The sequence below is a fragment of the Tachypleus tridentatus genome, chromosome 13, assembly GCF_004210375.1.
Source record: "Tachypleus tridentatus isolate NWPU-2018 chromosome 13, ASM421037v1, whole genome shotgun sequence".
In the NCBI taxonomy this organism is placed as follows: domain Eukaryota; kingdom Metazoa; phylum Arthropoda; class Merostomata; order Xiphosura; family Limulidae; genus Tachypleus; species Tachypleus tridentatus.
The window spans coordinates 219,174,879-219,198,345 of record NC_134837.1 but is presented as its reverse complement, the minus strand read 5'-3'; the positions used below and the strand labels follow the sequence as shown (position 1 = coordinate 219,198,345).

Genomic DNA, 23,467 nt, shown 5'->3' with positions numbered 1-23,467 from the left:
TTTTACTTATTAATATCCTATCACCAAATTCAATTGAAGATAAGAAATGCTAAATTTTAGTGTTTTCTAAAACATTTTGCAAGTTATGATTATAAAATCAGAGAAAGATCACAGTTTATTAATAACACAGTAATTAAAATTATGTAAGTGATATAATGAAATATACCAGGGTGAAAAACATCCTGTAATAAGAAATGTAATACAAGAATAAAATCCTTTGAAAGTAAAACTTATTTTCCATTAAAACTGAAAATTGGAGTGAAACAGCAGCAATTACAAACAGTATTTAAAATACTTTCATTACATCTCTACAAAACAAAACTTTAGAAATTAAAACAGTAAACATTAATTTACAAAGTTTTTGGACCTGAATACAACTGCTCTAATGACTGTAATTGAATTAATAATATAAAAATTACTTTCCACTTTCAATAATTAACTTCTTATTAAACACCAACAATGAAATAATATAGAAATCAAAATTAAATTAATGGTTCAGTTTGCAAACGAATTTCTTGTGAACTAAAACTGTTTTAAGTAGATCTGTCTTAGATAATTCACCACCTACCAGAATGCTGCCAGGACAGGAACACTGATTGATTCTGCAAATGGTTCTGGGACACTGAATTCTAAGAATAACATAATAAACAACCGATGATAGGGAAACTGGTGGAATTCTTTACCTCGGAAGTTATGATCCTGAAGTAATTTGCCAGCAATGATACCAAGTACCTGTTTATATAAGATTGACCAATCCTCATTTAGAGAAAAAAATAACAATACTGAAATGGAATAACTAATCAAACATGGGGAGAATATACATTAAATTAAGTTTGTTGTATTATTGTTAAATGATAGAGATATCAGTAGCACACACAACCTTAATGAGAAATATCCATTAGTGGCAATACTATAAAAAAAATAAAATTAGAGCTTTATGTAAAATAAAAAAAACAAATAAAAAGAAGAAATATGTAAAATGTCTTTACACATCAAAACATGAACAAAAAGTCAAACTTATATTAATTGACAAAAATATTTTCACAACTTTTTTCTTAATACCTTATGGAGTAAGTTTATCTTTGGAAGGATATTGTCAGTATCTCCAATATGCTTCACTAACAAGGTGATTAGCTGCACATAAGCATCTAAAGTATAAAGACACTTAGTTCGCACAATGACTGGAGAGGTATTAGGTTGATCTGAGATAGTTTTGTAACACAGGTCAGTGCACATTTCAGTGCTGAGTCTCAAGAACCTAATAATCATGTCTTCTGTCTTCAGAATTCCTTGTATATCCATCTACATAAATAAATATTGTAGTTGTATCATTTTGAAATCAGATAAGTATTTAAAAAGATACAAAAAATAAAATTTGAAATATTTCCATTATCAATTCGCAGAAACTCAATTGAAAGATCATCATTTTATGTGCATTTAAAATACATCCTGTTACAGTTTAACCTTATGTATTTGGGTAGGATGAAAATTTGGAAGTCATAGTTTAAGAGTTATGTTACATTCAAAGTTTAAATAAAAAATGTTTTGATCAATGAGCGTCAATAAGCCTGGCATCAAAATGCAGTTTATACTTCAAATTTTAATATTACTTAAGTAGTAATTTGTTAAAAGTAAATATTCAAATAAGTTCTCAACCTTTACTTTTCTGTATCACGTGGCACTTCTCCACATCACAATTCCCAGTTTAAGATTTTTTACCCCCTATGTGAAGTTCAGTTTTACACAAACATAACTGCACCACAAACAAGCTCAAGCTAAAATATGGATTCATAACTTAAAAGGTCTCCTTGCTTTAGTACAATATACGAAATAAAATGAAATTCACTGCCATTCTTTTTCAAGCACACCCATTTCAAAATGTCAGTACTCTCCAATAATTTCTATTGAATTATTTATAACAAACGGAGAATATATTTCATCTACTACGATGTATAAGACTATTTTACTGTCTAAAGGCAGTTTGCAAATTATTCAGCCTTCAATTTTGTGGATAACACAATCAGGAAAGAGAATTATTTTAACTTGTTTGCAACTTAATTATAAATCTAATATGATAGTTAGAGAGCACTATTATGTATGTTTATTACTTAGTTTTTCTTTATTACTTAAATTTTTACCTATTTAAAACAGACATTCAAAATGTTAGTAAATTAAATATGAAAAAAAAAAGCATTTTTCTTATATTCTTAACATGAAATTCACCTTACATTCAAAGTAGTCACTAAATCAATACGAATATATAAATTTCCAAACAAATATTTAGTGAAAATACTTTGCTCAAAAATCAGTTTGTGTCCAACAAAAATATTTAAGTAATTCTCCAGGTTTTCAGCACAATGGACTTAACCAGTACATGTACAGTAAAAGAAACACATTGCAATAAACATCCAACAGCTACAAAAATACACATTTGCACGTTTAGAAAATAAATTAATAAATTAAAATCATTTCAAAGGTGAAGTTAATGATGATTAGGTTTTATTTTTAAACAATGTAATTCTAAATCAGAGCTGGTAACTTCAAGTTAGTTCAATTACTCTGTCTAATTTTAATACCTTACGAATAAATGAAGAAAATGTTTTAGAACTGTCCTTTCCATCCTTTGCAGTGCAATATCTGTTAATCCATTCTTGCAACAAGTATTTTGTTTTCTTATGAAGCCAGGAGGATCATTACTCTCACTAGCTAGGGAAATTCCAGTGTGAATCATGAACATAGGTCCCATTGGTGACTGATCCAAAATATCCTGTATTGTGTCAACCAGCTGCAATAAGCTAAGTAATAAGAAAATCGATGTTAATATCAAACATAGAACTAACAGGTTTTCTAAAGGGCTGGTCATAATGTAATAAACAAACCATTCAAATTATATAAAACCTGGAAAACCAAATGATGAACTCAGTTCCCAATGAAACTTTAAATAGAAAATTAACAATATACTTTATTTTACTTGCATTTTCGAGTTTTATTTTCTCATTTCATAAACTTCTGGACTTTATATTTTGCAATTTATTAATTTATGGTCACTGATTGATCAATTGATTGGTGTAGTGGACTAGTGCACATTTCTTTAGGTTACTAACTGGCAAATTAAAAAGGTTTTAAAAGACTTCATAAACACAAGTGCAAGAGGTCTTATTGCATTTCTTTGATTTAGTGACCCAAAATATGTTTGTTAACCTTGAATAGACAAAACTTCAGTCTAGAGCAGATGGTACAGTGAATCAAAAAATGATAAAAAGTCTCTACACATTGCACATTATATTTTTAATTTTTACCATTTGTGAATCAAATTCTAAAATTTTCTAAACTTGTACAATAAAACCAACTTATCAGGAATAACATGTTTATAATAGTGGTGTTAATAACTTAGTATGAACACTCACATTTGTCAAGTATAAAACACTTAACATATTTATACTATCTATTGGATGTTAAAACATTCAAGTCAAATATTAAATTTTCTCATTGTTGCTTTTATTATAAACAAGTGGCATCACTGAGACATAACAAAATTCATGTTTCACCTTAAGCTTACTTTATAAAAAAGTATGCCATGCTGCCACTCAGATTGAACAAATTCTCTTTACTGATATAATAACAATGTTTATTGAACAGCCGAGGACCTATTGGCCCATCTTGGCTATGCCATCTTCTAAACTAAAACTATGAACTGCTAAATAAGTTTAAAAGATAAAAATCTTAGAAATAGACCTTATATTTATATAGTTACCAAAGTCTCTCTTAAACTCGTTTATATTTACTACTTCCAATACAAAAAGACAGTACATTCAAGAGGCCAACCATCCTATCAGAAAAATAACCATTTTTGCTGAAGATAATTCCCACCTCTCCAAAGTTCATATTTGTTTACCTTAATCCTACTATTCTCACTATTAAATATGAGAAAATATGGATGCATCAACATTATCAATTCCAATTATAATGTTAAACTTTTTAACAAGATCAACTTTTTTCCCCCCAAAGAAAAAACACTTAAGGATCTTAATCTTTCCTCATATGACAATCCCTCCATTCCAAGTACCATTTTAGTAACCTTCCTGAACTTTTCCAACAATTCAATGTCTTTACTGAAATAAGGAACCCAAGACTGAACAATATTCCAAACATGTCCTAACCAGTGACCTAAACAATGAAAGTAACCTCTTTAGACTTATTCAGCATTTCTTGAGATACAACCTAAAATTCTATTTACCCTACTGCTAGCAACAGTTTGGATGGCTTAAGAGACTGATCAACTATTACACCAAGATTCCTTTCTTTTATGATATTTATGATACTCTTAAAACTATTCCCATTCAAATTACACTTGTAATAAATACAAGATGATGCATACAGATTAATTTGAATTATAATTAAAACATTTATTTGTCTAACTCAGCAAATCATCTAAATCCTTTTGTAAATCAGTAGTGTGGTCCACTTCACAGCTAGCAACACCCAAAACCTTAAAGACCATTCCACCATACACATGTCAAAGGTTTTAAGTCTAAGCCTTATGTACCCCACTTACGACAAATTCAGTTTGACTAAATTCCATTTATAACAACCCTCTTTTTTTACATTCACCATTTTTTTTTATTCAGTTTACTCATCATGCACACCAACAGTTCTTTTTGTTCTTAAGACTTATGTAGCACCTTCTCAAATATTTTTTAGAAAATCCAGATATGCTAAATCTACACTTCTACCTTCACCTACAAAAAATTATTTTTGTTTTTAAAAGAATGTCGAAAGATTTATAAGGAAAGATTTTCCACCTTCCTTGAAAAGGGGAGTGATTGGTTAACTTCAAATCTTTTGACACTTTTCTACAATTCAATAGCTCGCTCGCTCACACACACACAAAAGCCCTCATCACTCATTACTGTCCAATTTTTTTAAGCTGAAAATAAAATCAATTATTTTGTTCACCTTTTTTTCTTTCTAACAGTTGTTCAAGATGAAGAATATTGCTTAAATCTTCAGTAATAAAAACTGAAGAATGAAGCAGAATTTACTAATTCTAAATACAAGCCATCCTTTATATTCCTCAGGGAGCCTACAAAATCCTAAGATTTTGTTTATCTTTAACATATTTAACACAAATCTTTACTCTTAACTTTTACTTTCTCAGCCAATCTTTTCTCAAATATCCTTTTTAATGCTCTAATTTCTTGAGTTACTAGTTTATATTTTTCAATCTTCTAAATTTTCTGCCATACCAGTCAACTTCAGTTTAAATTTTACATGCTTTTAATTTCATCTCATACTCTCTCAGGAACTAACCTTAGTTTTATTGGCAACCACCCTTTTCTTTTTGTAAGGATTATGTTTATCTTGAATATTTGCAACTTTGATTAAAAACTTTCCATATTTGATCAGTGTCTCCAAATAGCCCAGCTGTCCAATTCATGCAGAATACTTTTCGTATTCTATTAAAATATACCTTTTCAAAATTTGTAATCAAAATATTTGTTATTACCATTGCAGAGGAACAAGCCTAATACAGCAATGATCACTTGCGCCCAGATATTCCCCAACTCCCACACTCTCTGCAATTTCTATATCAGAAGTTAATAATAAATCTACAAGAGCACTGTTTCTAGTAAGTTTCTTGAACAGCTGATGAACAAAACCATCTACAACAGTTTCTAAAAATCTTAGTCATTGTTTGACCAGCACTTCCCATTGTATGAGCCTGAAATTAAAATAATCCATAATTTATACCTCATTAACAGTTGAAATTTTTACCTCGCTGTAGAGTTTCTCATTAATTTTTTTCAGAATCAGTTACTGGTTTGTAACACCATTTGTTTGGCTTTTGCCTTTACATCCACTAATGTAACCAGTTTTCTTGCTTTTAACTTTGGTATCCTCAATTTCAACAGGATGTAGCTCGTTTTACATATGGAGCTACTTACAACCCCCTCTTCAGTAATCTATCCCTATTAAGTAACCTATAACTTTTTATTTAATTAAAATTTGTCCTTAAAATAAAACAATTTGAATAGCTCATAATTAAATAATCCATTTTTACCAGTGCCCTAAAATCAATTTTATTTCTTGTGCTTCTTATAGTACATTAAGAATTACAAATTTAACAAGTACGTATCACAAGCATTTAATACAAGACTGACAAGACAAGAAATTGACATTAGGATGATAAACATATAAAATTAAGTGATCAAAATAGGAACAAATGTTTTAGTCCTATGCTGGAAATGTACGTATAATCACTTTTTAAAGCTGAAAATACTTTTCCCATGTTGTTCACAGACTTTTGTTATCTAGAGATGTCTGCCTGACAGTTTTTTTTCTTTTCATTTTTCTTGCACTGATATCTCTGATCTGCATAGAACAGACAATAGCATGGATGTTTTTTGTTCACATTTGTATAGAACATAAACAGATTCTGTAGTTCTTTAATATTTAAGTTTCCCATCTGCACTCTTGTTCAAATAGTAATAAATATCAATGAGAATTTCATAAAACTTGCATTGCACCTTTTGTTGATCTTTCTGTTGCCAAATAAAGGTGACTTGAGCATCCCATTATCATCATTTCACAATTAAGTTTCAGAAGATAGCCTTCATTTTTCTCTTTTGTGTTGTCAACAGCTATTGATACACAACTTTACCATTTTAAGAGTTTTGAAGATATTTCTTGAACAGATCCTGCAATATGCTTGTCAGAAGATATTTTCAATTTAATTGGAAAACCAAAGTAAACATTTACAACATTTTCCTCTTCATTGAAAAATTTCACTACAATAGGTTAGAGTTCACTGTCAACATCAATACTGCCATCAGCAGACAAGTTCAAAACCCCATTTTAATGGTACTCATAATTTGTTCAGTTGCACTGCTAGCCATTTTTCCAACTAGTAGAAAGGTTTTGGTTCTAGAGCATCCATATTTTTTAGTGATTTCTGAATCTCGAAACCTTTAAGTAAAACTTCAAGCATGGTGTGAAACCACCAAAGGAAAATTGTGTTCCATAACAAAGGAAGGATGTGAATAAACATTCAGGTCAAATCACATTTTCTTATTTATATCAGATTTTACAAAATAAGAGATTTATTAATTCCAGGTTCCCTTGAACAATTTTGATGGTGTTTAATAGTGTTGAGATTCTTTTTTCTTATCTCATTTTCACTTTCATGAGCAACGAAGAAGCCACAAATGCAAACTGCACATCTTACATAATTCATACCCTTTGAGGATGGTACAATATCATTAAACATTTTTGAATACTTATACATAAACTTCCTCTTGTTATGAGCTCTTATTTCGTTTGATAGTCACTGGGAATGAAGTAGAAGCATATTTGAACTTTAATACTAAAGCAATCTGAACAGAGTTTGGCAGTTGCCTTCCTAAATCAGCAGTTTAACATTAGTAACAGCAGCAGGTAGCTTTAATAACTATGCAATAATAAATATACAGATTAAGCAAGTTTAATGAAAGGTGAATCAAGATCCTCAAATCAAAAAGCAGTCTTCCAGACCAATTATGTAGCTTTGTGCTAAAAACAAATAAATGGCAATATTTAGATTTGAAAAGTTGAATAACTGAAAATAGTATCCAGTACGAAACACTAACTTTACTTAATTTATTGTATTCGTGAATTAATCTACTAGTTCACGAGACAGATAGTTAAATTGGCTAGCTCTAAATATCATGAGATAGATCAAGCTCTGAACTAAATTTGAACAATTATATAACTCCCAATATCAAAATAACATTATGCTAGTAAATCATGAAGAGTCAGCCAAAAGTAATCTATATATTGCTGTATAGCCATGGGTTGATATCAAGACTACTCCATGTTTATAGGTATTTGTAGTCACTTTTTCATTTCTTTTATACAGAATTAAACTTCATTAATTTATTTCTTTATTTTTAGTTCATATGATTAGCCTACTTTAAATAATTTCTTAAGAACCTATTATAATTGCCTTTTCAAATTAAAACTGGTGTTTATTAAGCATTGCAAGTTATTATGCCACACTAATTAACAGCATAAAACAATAAGCACCTGTATACTGAACTAGACTAAATTATAAAAACCACTGAGTACTTACCCCTCTGGTAATTGTCTTGAATAAGCAGCAATGTGAATAAGTAATTCCATCGTATTATGAAGATCAACCTAAACATTGCCAAAGGAATTATTTTTTTAAGCAAGTGTTCACACAACTCACACTAACACTGCATAGCTAAATTCCTGTGATCAGTTTAAGTGCCAGATATATACAGTTCCATATATTTTATAAATCCTGATAAGTACAGTAATAGAAATATTTATGAAAACAGAGAAAATCAAAAATAAAAACAGTGCAATAGGAAAAACTTGATATACCATCTATTTAAATTTTGAGAATTAAATGCATCAGAAAAGTCATCTGTTAATAGTTAACACTAAGATTGTCATTGAACCAATCAAAAAGTGCCACACCAGTAAAAAGTCTAAAAAATACAAGCAGTCACATCATGCTGGGTGGCAGCACAAAATTCCGTTCATGGTTCTTAAGCCCCAAATACTCTAACACGTATGCAGAATTCAAAACTTTACTGAAAGGATACTACATGCAAAACTACAATAGAAACTTTATGAAACTTGTCAGTATAAATAATTAATATTTTCCAAGTATGGTAAGCATCTTGTGTGTTTCCTTTACAAAATAGAAGAAAGTCCAGTACGGACATGGCCAACAACTTAGTGTTTCTTACTGTATTTGCAAAGTAACATTTGCATTTGTACTTTCAGCTAAGCAAGCAGTTTCAGTTGTGTAGCTGCTGAAAAATACCGCTAATAAGATGCAAGTAAATCAACAAGTTAAAGTGGATATCAGATTATAAAAAGAGTAAAACAAGCAAAACTGGAAGAGTTTTATCTTTCCTGATAAATCCAAAATTGCATTATTTCATGACAAATGAAACATGCTGTTCTCTTCTCCAATGGTAAACAAACTAGCAATTTATGAACACTTCTGAAGCATTGTGGAGTATCAGTATGGATCTCAGATGCTATCATTATCATCTACACAAAACTGATTGCATTACTGTTGATCCATATTATTCTCCCAAGAATATGATTTGTTAGACAGCAATTCATCTTTTTAACAAACCCACAAAGCCATATACTGACCATAAAGAGGCTGATAGGACATGCAAAATCATAAAGTTTAAATACTAACAGTATTAAAGTTGTACTAGTGCATGTAAGAGTTTGGAAGGACCAAACAGCACTGCTGAATTACAAAAAATAATGCAGGACATACAAGATACAGCTGTAAATTGACAGACTGTATATATTAAGTAAAGACCTCACATATAATTTAATAATGTACAGTACAGATTGTTCTCCTTTTGTATTTTCTACAATGTTTTTGTACAAAAACAAAAAAACCTTTACCCACACGTATACTTGACGAGTATTTAGGTTTTGTATTATACTCAAAATTATATAGATATTTCAAAGTTTGTGTGTTCCTGGCAGGTTTATATTCTATAAAAACAGGTAAAACAAAAAATAAAACAGAATCAAATATTTTGGGGTACATAATCATCCAGCAGAAACTGGCTCAGTGTCCATAATTCTTGGTATGGTTACAGTAAACTGTTGAACAGTGCACAAGGGTTTTGTTTTTTGCTCAAAATAGGGAATAAAAACCTGAAAAATACACCTCATCCCATTTCCTCTTTTTTCTTTTTAAACTAATAAATTTTTGGCTTTGAATTTAAAGAAAATGCATTATCAGTTATCCAGATGCTAATTTGATATTCTGCTTTGTATAAGGTAAGAATTGATTTGCATAAGGTTGTTAGAAATTTAACATGTTAATTATTATAACTACATTTAATTGTTAAACAAAACTTACCACTGAAAATAACCCATAATGATATTTATCCACAATATAATGTTTCACAAGTTGCATAGCAAATGCCACAGCACTGTTGTTGAATCCACCTTCCATTATCTATATAAAAATATATTTCAAAGAAAAGCTGTTATTTTCAGAATTTAAAAACGACACTGGTTGCTTTGCTTCAGGAGATTTTGATACTCATTAATATGGTATTATAGACCATTTTATTTACAATGATACAGATCAAAATTATGTAGTTGAAAATAGACTGTACTAACTTGCATTTTTTTATGTTTTTATTATAATTTTAAAATATTCAAACCAAGTGATGATAAACTTTGAAACTAAAATTAACTGATTCAAAGAGAAATTCATGTTCATTTTGCTAATGATAAAAGTCAAAACTAATGCCAAACAAATGTCCAGGAACACCCACTTTATATTATCCACTTTAATTAATTCAATACCACCTACAAACCTTTTAATTATTATCAAAGACACTTGTAATGTTCTCTCAAATGCAAACTGTTTTACTAAATAAAATTTGTTACCTGATTTTGACCCAATACTGAGATAAAATATTGTAAACATGAAAATTAGAATTTCCTTAGTATAAAGGTTGCTGTTATTATATTACTGAATTGATTAATCACTATGTTCGTCACTAAATTAATGTAAAAGTTTGTAAAATACTCTTAAATTTAACAATATTCCCATTAAAAACAAATAGCTTCAAATATGTCTAAATTTACAGTGAATTACAGTTTTTCAGCCACTATTTACCTGTGAAAGATGTAGATCATAAGCAGGCATATTGATCAAGTGGTTTTGGATAAGACAACCTAAGCCTTCCATGTTCAAACAGTAATCTTCATGGCATTTAATTAATGCTCGAGTAACATTTTCAACAGTCCACTGAATACCGAATGTCCGGTGGTAAAAGAGCGCCTTCAAAACAAGCAGATGACCATCACGATAGTAATTAGCAGCTTCAGGAAGAGATGGATATTTAGCCATTCCTTTTAGAAAACTATCTACAGCCTGGAAATAAATGACAAATATTTACTTAAACACAACAAATGTTTGTGATATTACAATTTTTTTTTTGAAATATAAACCCACGTGCAACAATAGTTAGATTTTTGTTTATGGGTTTAAAAAATATACTTAAATACATTCATATTTTAATCTTGATATTACTACGGTACCAAATAGACATGATTGACAACTTACATTTACACACACCTGCACTGAGTTGAAAACTAACCTTATAATTGACGTTTTACTGAACTATCATAATGTAACTGTTGGACCAAAATATACCCAGTTCTGTTATAATAGAGGACCTAATGAGAAACCTGGATGCATTATGTTGTAATCAAATTAACTTAAAGAGACAGTATAACATCTTAACCCCATTTTGACAAACAACTGTATCTGATGTGTATTTTCATCTTCTATACTAAATGCACAAATAATTAAAGTTTTTAAATGACTTGAATAAAATGTGCAATCACCTTCTGGATGAGAGAAACAGCAGTGACAACGTTTCCAGTGTTTTGAAACAGAAACATTTCTTCTCTCAAACTGTGAAGAGCTACAGCTTGGTGAGTTGCTGGAATAGCCATCAGACTCTGAATGTATTGATCAAGTTCAGCCATTACCTTTTCACAGATCTCTTTGATGCTATCAGTAGAGAATGTCTGATTAACCTGTGTCTGAGAAGAAAAGAACCACTGTTGGAAAAATTCAGAATCAAAAAGATAGTTAATATAAAAAATAAAGTCGATATTCTCATGGTGAAAAAGATTCTAACCCATAAAAGTAAAGGTTAAATGGTCATCTTTATGAAACTATAATGCTCGTTAATTTGGTGTAATACTGTTAAACATTATTTCCATCTTTATAGCCCATGATATAATATTATAAGATGTAATTCAATTTCACTTGTATAGATAACAAGTAATTACCAATCTTGTTTTTTTTTCTACACCTAGCTGTCTCACTTTAGTTGACGAGGTTTTAAGATTTGTCTTTCTCGAAAATAAATTACAGTGTCCAATATTTACTAAAAATAACATTTCAAAAGATTTAAGATACAAATAGAGGTTTCTTTTGCCTTATCATGTGCTTTTAATTACTATAATAAAATGATAAATATTGAGATTTAAGTTGCTAGAGTTTTAAACCTATTTTTACAGATTAATTATGCACACATACTTGAGGTGGACTGGATATACACGTAGAAGGTAAATCCTTTTTATGGATAGAAAGGAAATCAGTAATACAGTGAGCAAATTCTTCATAAACAGCCATCTCTTTCGATGTAACTCCTCCTGCCTAAAAGAATACAATTACTTTTATGGGAAAGATTTCTACTTATAAAAGTAGTATTTTTCTTTTTCGAATTATGCAATAATCCGTGGTGATACGACCTTTTTACATATATAGAATATTTTACTGAACAATATTAAATTACTTTTCTCACATAAAAAGACATTCATGGATGTGATTTTCTACTCAATAATATTTAAATATGGAAGAAAAAGAGTACATACATGTCTTATCAGAAATATCAAGTTTATAGTGGAAGTCAAAATGTTAATGGAAGTACAATGACTTACAAATATTCATGCTGTAACCACTCTAAATTTTCATTTCGTGAGCAGTTACAGAATTTTGCAAGTTAAAATTGTAATAACATTTTACTGAGAACATTTACAAATTAATCAAAACAAGTGCCCTAACATGTCTGATATGCTTAACTGTAATGGATGAAACAAGTGTGAATGATCAGTTGTTTATCTGCATTTTATTTGTATTCATGTGGTATTATTATTATTATTTTGATAATATCTATCTTTTGACATATGCAACGGTTTCCAACAATAAATGTAAAGTTAAAGGTTTAAATTAACGGACAAATACTTTAAGTTTAATAAAAATGTGGGCCACCTTCATATTTCCCCACAGTAGATACTGAAGATATGGTAGGGAAATCATCAGTATTGGGATAAATGTTTTTGGATTATTTTTTGTTCCTTTGGAAGAAGATTAATGATCACAGCTGAAGAACAAAAAACAATATTAAATGTTTCATTGTAACTAATTTTAAAATTTATGCAAATCTACACAAATTACTTATAGTATTTACTGCCAACTCTTATAAAGAAAAAATAAACAATTGTGAAATAGTAGCTAGTTTCTAATATTTTAGATCAGTGAATGTCAGCCTTTCATGGACATTTTAAACTACTTTGAAACTAAAGTGTAAAACAATACATTTCAGTAGTTTTTATTTCAAACTACACGTTTCTTACATCTTGAGAACCAGTTGAAATTCCTTTGGGGCTGGTAGTTGAGAACCAATTTTCCAGATAATATGGAAGAATTTAACTTGAAATAGCTTCCTTACTTTATTTAACCAATATTTTTAGCAGACTTTTCATATCTCCTAATTCAATGAGAAAATTAAGTAGTTTCATACCTTTAGCCTGAGTTGTTCTGGCATTCTTTCAGCCTGATACTCCAGCACTATTGGATCACAGTAGTATCGTTCTTCAGCCTTTGCAAGCTTCCGTAAGTCATATTCCTGTATAAAAAGAAGTTATACTAAATTATGCAATCACAAAAATGAAAAGTAAATGCACGTGATATTTTTATCTACATAAAAAGTGCTGGAGAAAATTTAACTTCTACATTCCAAATTAAGAAATATACTAGTAGTACAAACAAGTTTACAAGCCTGTTTCTTGTCACACAAACGAGTCATTATCCAGGAGAAGTTGAACAAGAAAGTAAATACAGTATACAGATCAAGAGAAAGAATCTTTATTTACAGTAGTTAATCTTTTGTCTATCTCCAGAACAGCTTTCTCCATAACAACTTTCTGTATGAAACAACAAGCCAGTTGAGAATTCTCCTGAGCAACAACAATGGCAGAATGTTCTACAAGTTCCTTCTGATTCTGTGTTGCTCCCTGTCAAAAAACAAAACCAAAAAATGGTTTAGTAGAGGATGGGGTGCAAGCATGGTCAGTGATGAGATTTGAACCTGCAGCCCACAAATTATGAGTTGAGCATCTAGATCGCCTAACTGCACCAGACCTATTCATTTAGTTCACTGAAAAGTAAGATAGTTCAATGTACTTTTGGGTCACAAAAATGTTTGTATTCATTGTCAGTTGTTAAACTTATTTGCCTTAGAAATGAGTAACAAGAATGTCAAAGTTCATAGAGAAGGATGTGAATTTACTGGTGGTGGTTTATGGGAGATGGTATGATTTCAATGCAAGAATTATTGATTTGATGAAATTCTTTTTTCAGTAAAATTAATACAATACCTTTATCATAGATTGGTGGCTTTTTAAATTAAACATTCATAACATATATTCATGTTTAAAAATATGTAACGAGAAAATTTTTTTTTTATTAACAAACTGAAGGACAATTAATCAACGTTACATATGTTCAACAAAGCAGACAATGTCAAAAAAGGTTTAGCAAACATTCTTTGCATATACAACTATTACATTACCAACAATATTAATTATGAATTACAATATTTAAAGTACTTAAGTTTTTATTTAAGCAAGGAGAACTATGAAAACTTATTATTTTTAAAAGTTAAAACAATAGTTATTTCGATTTTAGCTCTGATGTCATATTGAATACCACCACATTTAATCAATTACGTTGCTTTTATTAATTTTCTTAGTAAACCAAAGTTCCAAAATTATCTGAACTCAAAAATCAAATATTTGCCATAAAATAATTACAAAAAATTCTAGTTGTCAAAAGAAGTAAATATACAAGTTACTATAAAATCAACTTACTCCAAGTGCTGTCAGAAATGAGGATTTAAGATTGGATGTAAGAGCACTGTTAAGTATTTCTTGGCATGTTACCATTATCAACCCTGCTGTTAAACTACGAATCATGAGATGAGCAGCAGAACACATTCTGGTTTCTTCTGGATCAAGAGCAAAGTCCTGAAACAAGAGTTTCTCTTAATTAAAACTATAACTATATTGTTTGTTGTTGAATTTTGTCAAAAGCTACTAGAGGCCTATCTGCACAACTAATCTGTAATATAGAAGTGATAGATGAAAGGGAATGCAGCTATGTAGCATTTCAATTGCAACTTTTGAGATTGATCATCATGTTATAATGCTCCAATAGTTGAAAGTGTGAGCACATTAAGTGAATGAACTCAAATTCACAACCTCAGCATGCTGAATTACCTGGTGATCAGTATAGCAATAGAAAATACTAATAATACAGATCAAGTTCAGGAGTATAAAAGTGATAATAGTTCTGAGGTTTAGGACATTCAAGTAGTTGTTAAATTAAAACGGAGACAAAAAACGTTTACCTTCTTAACAAGGTTTTCACATGCACCAATGACAATGTTCATAAAATGATCTTCCACTGGTACAATCCATTCTTCAACAGATTGTTCAATAACAGATTTGACAACTTGTTTCAAGTGGGGATAACTCTGTAATAAAGGTAACTGAAACAAAGATTAATGACTTTATTATACTGTATATATCTATATACATTTCAATAAATTATTTTCTGATACTTTTTTTGCTACAAGTCTTTAATCCAAGTTTCCATTCTATATGACAAAAATTTACATTAATTTAACTATTAAAATATTTCACCTTAGTATCTCAGAATGGCTGGTATGGGGATTAACACTTTCATTGCACTCTTGCCATCTCAATTACAATTGTATATTGAGAAATGATAGGAAACATCAAAAATAAGAAAAAACGGGGAAATAAGAATGAATTTTTTTTAAAAACAGTTCTCTCTAAAATGCTAAAGAATTACTTGTGTATGAAAGTTTCCATTTGTTGAATATATCAGCATGTAGTTACAACAAGAGAGAACCTACCATGTTCTACCTGTACACAACTTATTTCAATATTACGTTTTGAGAAAAGAGCTGATTAATAAGAAAAGGGTTAGAAAAACAGCTGAAATATAACCAACCATTTACTTTTACTTTTCTTTTCATGGAAATTACTTAGTAAATAAATGTTCTCTTGTAATAACATAAGGAACAAATGAAGGACAACATTAGGGCTAAGTATACTGAAAGAGCACCTGCAGTAGTGGAACACACACTTGTACATGCTTGGAAAAAAAAAGGATAGTTTGAAAACTAACCAAGATATACGTCTGTGTATATATCTCAATCTGTAAATATGTAAAAATTAAACAACTAGCAAACTCCTTTCAAGAGATGAAAACAATCTGGTTTATACCTGATTATTTATCTGAATGTGATGAGAGATGTCTGACATAGAGAGGGCATTAATATCAAAGTCAGTAAAGTGTGGTTGTGCGAGTCTAGAGGATGCAGAAGCTGTAGGTCTTTCACGAGCACTCACTCTTGCTTGAATTGCAGCACAAATCTCCTCATGAGTCAGTTTGGGTGCATTAGCACCTTCAAGAGATGAAGGTTTGCTTTTGGTATGCAGTGTTGTAGTTAACATTTTTGGAAGAGGTGATAACTGATGCTCAATCTGTCCTAGCCTGCAAGTGTCCTTTAGAATATTGCTCAGGCTTTCTTTAAGATTCTAAGCAAAAACAGAGTTATAAAAAAATAAAATAACGAGAATTCTATTCACAGTTATTTGGGACAAATATTTGCTCCTTTAAAAACAAAGAATAATTTTAACAAAATGTAATTATAATCTGTTACTACAAATGTTTTTATTAACAAAGAAATATGGAACTCTTAAAACTTCAAGGTTCAACATTCAGTATACAATATTTAAAGAGTAATAAAGTTTGATATACACAAGAATGGATAGAAACAGGAAAATAATGTGTCACAAGAACAACATTGTGAGAAATTAGTTCTTTTTTAAAATAAAACAATAGAAAGCTCATGCTTTCACAGTGCAAGTTTCTTTGAAGCAAATGAGATAACCTCTTACACTTTGAAAGTTTAAATTTCACATTACCACTCAAGTTATTACAGACAAAAGTTAGTTTTTGCTCATGTATTACTTTTTCTATAGCAGTTAATATTTAAAAATGGCAACAAATCACACAGTTAAATGAAACACAACTTACATTTTAATATGATGTAAATAAAGTCACACTAGACAAGAAATATAGTTGGTAATATTTTAGGCACAAAAAAGTTTAAAACAGTATGAGGAAACAAAACGATACTTTCTGTACAAAGAACAAAATTAATTACAATAATAATGAATTACAACAATTAGTCTAGTTACTTCAACAACTTCAGTAACTATTCTTTTAAATTTACAAAGTGGTAATTTGTTAGATAATTATACATTATTGATAATACTTTTAAAGAGTACTGTGCTTCATGCTTAATTAGAAGTAATAACTATTTTCAAATTTTCAACACTTGATTTCTTTAATGTTATAAAAGTTATAAGCATCTTAACTCAAAGTAAAAAGTAAAACTTGAATATTTAATTGTTCTGTAGAGATTTTCTTAACAAATAGGTATAACCTAAAAGTTTTTACCCATCCTTTTCAAAACTATTACAATTTCTAACCAAAAAGATCTAAAGAATACTGAAATATAAAGCTCAATCTATCAATCAAATATACTGTTTATCCTTAAATTACCTCAGTTTTGTGGAATTTAACCCTCATCAGTAACCCTGAACAAGAGCAAGTCAAAGACTAATGAGGGGTGCAATTCCTGAAAACCAATATTAGGTTATAACAAATGGCAAATGAAATAGTAGATTGGACTTTAATTCTACAAACTTGTTCTTCTAAATTATCTGATAAGCTATTTAAGATAGAAAGTAAAATTAAAGATAAACATACTTGAAATATTATATAAATGTAGGATTATTGTCTAAACAGAGTATCTTGTTTTGAGATTAAGTGTTCGCCTAGAAAACATATCAAATACACCAGCAGAAAACCACCTCCATACAATTAACCCTAATGCTACAGATCATGGGTCAAAACCTATATATCATGTTTGTTGACTTTACATTCAAAATTTTATTGAAGTATTATTTTACAAATTTATGTCAGTAAGTTTAGTATCAAAGAGAATATTATAATTCATATTTTAGTGTTATACATTATTCAGTTTCTTAAAAGTAAATATTGTACAAACAATCCTAAACACTGATTCTTGTGTGTCATACAATATGTTGAATGCAGCACTGGTTCCAGGTACATGTTTGTAATGTAAAAATACAAAGTCTGTATACTTCTACAAATGAGCAACTGCGATGATTGATAGTAACAAGATATAAAACAAGAACTCCCTCATGTACTGAGCCAAACAGTGGTTACACTTCCCTCTTTTGATTTTCGTAGGAAATTTCTTATGTATACTTATATATATGTCCCACTTGTGGCTTTCAACCATTTTCGTGTGTTAGGATACCATCTCATTATTTGAAAATATTTCAAGAAGGTAAGGTATGTCTCTGGTCTACTTGAAATTTTATTATTTTAGATCAAATTTCGTAACTGAGCTGCACAAGTTATAATGGAATTCTGCAGTATTGATATGGTAATCCAAAATATATACACACACACACACACACATCTGTCTGTTTGTCAATTTCCAGTTCTTTCAGAAGTAAAACTTGAAGGAATTTTTTGTTGTTGTGGTTCAGATTAGGAATTTGACTTTGATGTACAGTTTGAAAGGACAACGAGAATAAAGAGCATGGATTGTCTATAAAAATGTTAGACATTTTTAGAAAACAACTCAAATTACAGAAATATTGTCAGTAACATGCTCAATTATAGTGAGCTTACAAATTTGATTCTTTCACTTGCATATTGACAATTTCACTGAAAATCTTGGTACCATAAGCAAAGAACAAAGTGAAAAAGTTTCTTCAAGACATCAAGGTATCAGGGAAGGTTGAACATCAACATAACTGATTAATGCTGGTCATTAAAATGTGATTCTACAGACAATACATAGAAGAACAACACATCGAGACTGAAAGATGTAAATTTCACACCCGAAGAAAAAAAAAATCAATATGAATGAGAATGCATATTTGTTTAATGTCAATTTTCTTCCCTCTTCTACAGTTTTTGTACTTTTGTTAAGAAACAATAAAATTAATTTCTTTTCTTAGTGTGATTATCCTTTTACAGATATTAACTTCCATGCCATTAATATGTAAAAATCCTCCAAAAGTGATTGAGGTGGAGCTAATCAAGTCACAGATGACAAATGTAGAAACCAGTAGGTGGGACAGGTAAAGGATGGGAAGGTGTTTGATATTTCATAGAACATCCATAAAAATGGCAATAACTCAGAATGAAAAAAAAAATTACACGAAAATTAGCATTACAGATATTCCACATGATGTTAAATGCATGGGAGAAGCCAAAAAAAAAAAAAAAATGAACCAGTGGATAGAAAGAGCTGGTCATAAGCCACTGTTAGAAGTTGATAAGTAAACAGTACAAAACAGTGTCCTAACCCATAAGATCCCACAAGTGAAGAAGCCATGTGTGAAGGAAAGAACTGAAGATGGCAAAAGCCCAACATGGAGGGAAAGAAAAATATTCTAGACAAAACCTAAGTATTGGTAGAATGACCAAGAAAAGATTGATTGATTGATTGATTTAGTGTTTTATGGCACAAAGCAGCGAGGCTATCTGCACCAGACATTCGGTAAAAATGTAAAAAAAAAAAATAAATAAATGTAGTAATAGACATAAATGGAAATGAAGGTAAAACAAAAAGGTATAAAACCAATGTTGACACCTAGTCTACAATGTTAAGATAGAAGGCAGAGTATAAGAAGTTGTAAGGTATTTACTCTAGCAAAAAGGTAATGATCATAACCCACCAGGAAGACTAACAGGTAAGTTCAAGAACTACTGTCAGTCACCTGAAGTTGGTCTTTCCAGTCCTGGTTCCGGGTTATGTGTCATAGCAACCAGTATCAAAATGTAAAAGAATAGAAGTTTTAAAAGATACATAGCAAAATTGTAACAATGAGTAGCCAAATGTCCAGTAAAAAGATAAAGTCAAGTAAATGGAGTAAAATTTGTAAAAGTAAATGAAGGTAAAAACAAAACAGCAATTAAAACAGAAAATGGCGTAAAAACCAATGGTGACATCCAGTCTTCAAAGTTGTAAAATATTTACTCTAGCAAAATGGTAATGATCATAACCCGCCAGGAAGACTAACAGGTAAGTATAAAAACCACCGTCAGTCACCTGAAGTTGGTCTTTCCAGTCCTGGTTTCGGGTTATGAGTCAATATGGCCAGTACTAAAAAGTAAAGTAGTAAAAGTGTGAAATGATATGCAGCAAAAGTATAATAACAACTCGCCAGGACAACTAACAAGTAGTTCAAACGGATAGTTCAAACACTAGCGTTAGTCACCTGAAGTTGGCCTTACCAGTCCTGGTTTCGGGTTATGAGTCAATATGGCGAGTACTAAAAAGTAAAGTAGTAAAAGTGAGAAATAATATGCAGTAAAAGTATAATAACAACTCGCCAGGACGACTAACGAGTAGTTCAAACAGATAGTTCAAACAGTAGCGTTAGCCACCTGAAGTTGGCCTTTCCAGTCCTGGTGTCGAGTTATTTAATGTTCTGGCTATTGTCCAATGTCAAATTGAAGGAGAGAGATTAAACTGTAAAAAAGGAACCACAATTAAAAAGGTGTAATGAATAAATATGCAACACTTAAATGAGATTAAAAAGATTAATGGCCATTAAAAAATTAAAAACAGTATCAAGGTGGACAGAGTCACCACCACCAATAACTCTGTCCAATGTTACAGACTGACCCTGGGAAAATATATGTTTAAAATATTGCCGTCATTGAGAATTGTAACGATGGCAAGAAAGTAAAACGTGGCTGATAGTGATTTGAGTGTTACACAAACTACACATTGGTGCATCAGTTCCAGATAAAAGAAAATGATGAGTTAAAAAACTGTGACCAATGAGTAGCCTAGTGAGAACAACTTCCTCCTTCCGAACTTTACGGAAGCTAGATGGCCAAAGTACAATTTTGGGTTTGATTTGAAAAAGTTTGTTGTCACGTTGCTCACTCCAAGTGGACTGCCAGCTGGCACGGAGCCGAGCCTTGAAGACAACACCATAGTCCATGTACGGAATAGGCATAGGAGTGATGGTGCTGAAGGAGACATATTTAGCTGCCATGTCTGCAAGCTCATTTCTGCGAATACCAACATGGCCTGGTATCCAGAAAAACTGGATTGAAGTAGCTGCTAATGAGAAATGGGCCAGTCGGTTTCGAATATCAGCGAGAATAGGATGTGAGCTAACGTGTAGCAATTCCAAGGCAAGTATAGAACTAAGCGAATCAGTATAAATAATGCAGTTGGAGTACTGCTCAGCTGCAATATGATCCAGGGCAAGAGATATGGCATACAGTTCAGCAGTGAACACAGAAGCTGTAGAAGGGATTCTGCATGCAACTACTGACCCATAGCAAACCATAGCAGAGCCCACTGAATTACCTGATTTGGAACCATCTGTATAAATGGGAACTTAATGATTGAAAGATATTCATTGAATAAAAGACAGTACTTCCAATCTGGAGTATCTGCCTTTTTTAGGTGACTGAAAGAAAGGTCACATTTGGGGGCTGTAATAAGCCATGGTGGGATGGTCCAACCTATGGAATCTGCAATGTTATCCAAGGACAGACCCAATTCATCCAAACGGCGAAGATGTAGAGAAGGTTCATGAGATTCAATGTATATACTTTGCACTGGGGCTTTCCGTACCTCTCCAGTTCAGAGTCGAAGTTCTTGGTGATGAATGGGGTCCAGCATCTTTAAGGCCAAGGGTCTGGCAGAATCATAGACCATTGATCCATAATCGAGTTTCGATCTAATAAGAGCACGATATTCCTTTAACATTGAACAGCGATCTGCCCCCAACTGGTAGAAGAGAGAACACGGAGGATGTTCAGTGCTCTTGTGCATTTGACCCGAAGCTGCTTTAAGTGTGGTATAAAGGTCAGTTTACGATCAAAGATAAGCCCCAAGAACTTGGTCTCCTGGACCACTGGCAGCAAAACTTCACCGATATGAAGTTCAGGATCAGGGTGAATACCCCGTCGACGGCAAAAGTGCATGCATACAGTTTTGGAGAGAGAGAAATTAAAGCCGTTCGCCAGAGTCCACTTCCGTACACAAATGAGGGCAGTTTGTAGGTGCCGCTCAATACATCTCATGTTTGACGACTGACATGAGATGTGAAAGTCGTCGACATACAGCCCATTCGCAACAATGAGAGGGAGTTGTTCAGTGATGGCATTTATCTTTATACTGAAGAGTGTAACACTCAATACACAGCCTTGAGGGACTCCAAGTTCCTGTACAAAAGAACGGGAAAGTGTCGAACCCACACGAACTTGGAATCTCCTATCCATTAAAATTTTTTTAATAAACATGGGTAGATGGCCACGTAACCCATATGTATGGAGGTCTCGCAAAACGCCATACCTCCATGTTGTGTCGTAAGCCTTCTCTATGTCAAAGAATATTGATACAAGATGTTGGCGGTTGAGAAAGGCTTCTCTGATAGATGTTTCAAGACGAATTAGGTGGTCTGTGGTGGAGTGCTGTCGACGGAACCCACACTGGGTGGGCGAGAGGAGGTTGTTTGATTCAAGGAACCAAACAAGACGAGCATTAACCATCCTTTCTAATGTCTTACAGAGACAGCTCGTCAAAGCAATTGGACGGTAGTTTGAAGGAATCTTGGGATCTTTCCCTGGCTTAAGGAAAGGTAAAATAATAGCCTGGTGCCAGGCATCAGGAAAAACATTCTCCTGCCAGATCCGGTTGAAAACAATCAGAAAGACATCAAGAGAAGCAGGAGTTAGATGGTGCAGCATGTCATAATGAATATCATCAGGTCCAACAGACGTACTGGCAGATCAATGAAGGGCCATTTTAATTCCACCAGGGTAAAGGGACAATTATAGTCAAAGAAACAGTCAGTTCGAAAGGAAAGAGGTGATCGCTCTGCCCGAGTCTTGATAGCCAGGAAGATGGAGGAACAAGCAGAAGTGCTAGATACCCGGCAAAAGCTTTCACCTAGAGTGTTAGCGATGTTCCGAACATCAGTCACCTCCTGACCATCAGAGAGTAACATCGAGAGGGGGACAGAATTGTAGTGCCCATTAACCTTTCGAATACTGTCCAATATGATCTTGGAACTGGTGGTAGAAGATATGCTGGTTGTGAACTTAATCCAAGATTCCTTCTGGCTTTGACATCTTACCCACCTAGCATGGACACAGGCCCGTTGGAAAGCAACCCGGTTTCAAAGTGTGGGATATCTACGAAAAGTATCCCAGGTCCGCTTTTGAGCCTTCCGTGCTAAGTGGCAAGCAGGATTCCACCACGGACGAGGATATCGTGGAAAACGTGTCGAAGTTTTAGGAATACACTGGGCAGCTGCATGTGTAATACAGTCAGTTACCACTGCTATACAGTCGTCTATTGATGGCTGATTTACGATGGCAGGATCAAGTTCTGCGAGAGCAGTCAAAGTGGACCAGTCTGCCTGATCCAGTTTC

The 23,467-nt window shown here is 31.8% G+C and overlaps 1 protein-coding gene across 1 annotated transcript in view; it reads right to left on the bottom strand.

Annotated features, from left to right (window-relative positions):
• LOC143238769 (CCR4-NOT transcription complex subunit 1-like) overlaps positions 1–23,467 on the bottom strand; it is a 91,887-nt gene that overhangs the window by 12,246 nt on the left and 56,174 nt on the right. The window contains 14 exon segments of the mRNA XM_076479292.1: positions 569–732; positions 1,063–1,302; positions 2,577–2,680; positions 2,683–2,795; positions 8,108–8,175; positions 9,908–10,006; positions 10,679–10,936; positions 11,413–11,613; positions 12,116–12,235; positions 13,383–13,487; positions 13,735–13,875; positions 14,731–14,886; positions 15,270–15,410; positions 16,174–16,488. Of these exon segments, the coding sequence (XP_076335407.1) occupies positions 569–732; positions 1,063–1,302; positions 2,577–2,680; positions 2,683–2,795; positions 8,108–8,175; positions 9,908–10,006; positions 10,679–10,936; positions 11,413–11,613; positions 12,116–12,235; positions 13,383–13,487; positions 13,735–13,875; positions 14,731–14,886; positions 15,270–15,410; positions 16,174–16,488 (2,225 nt within the window).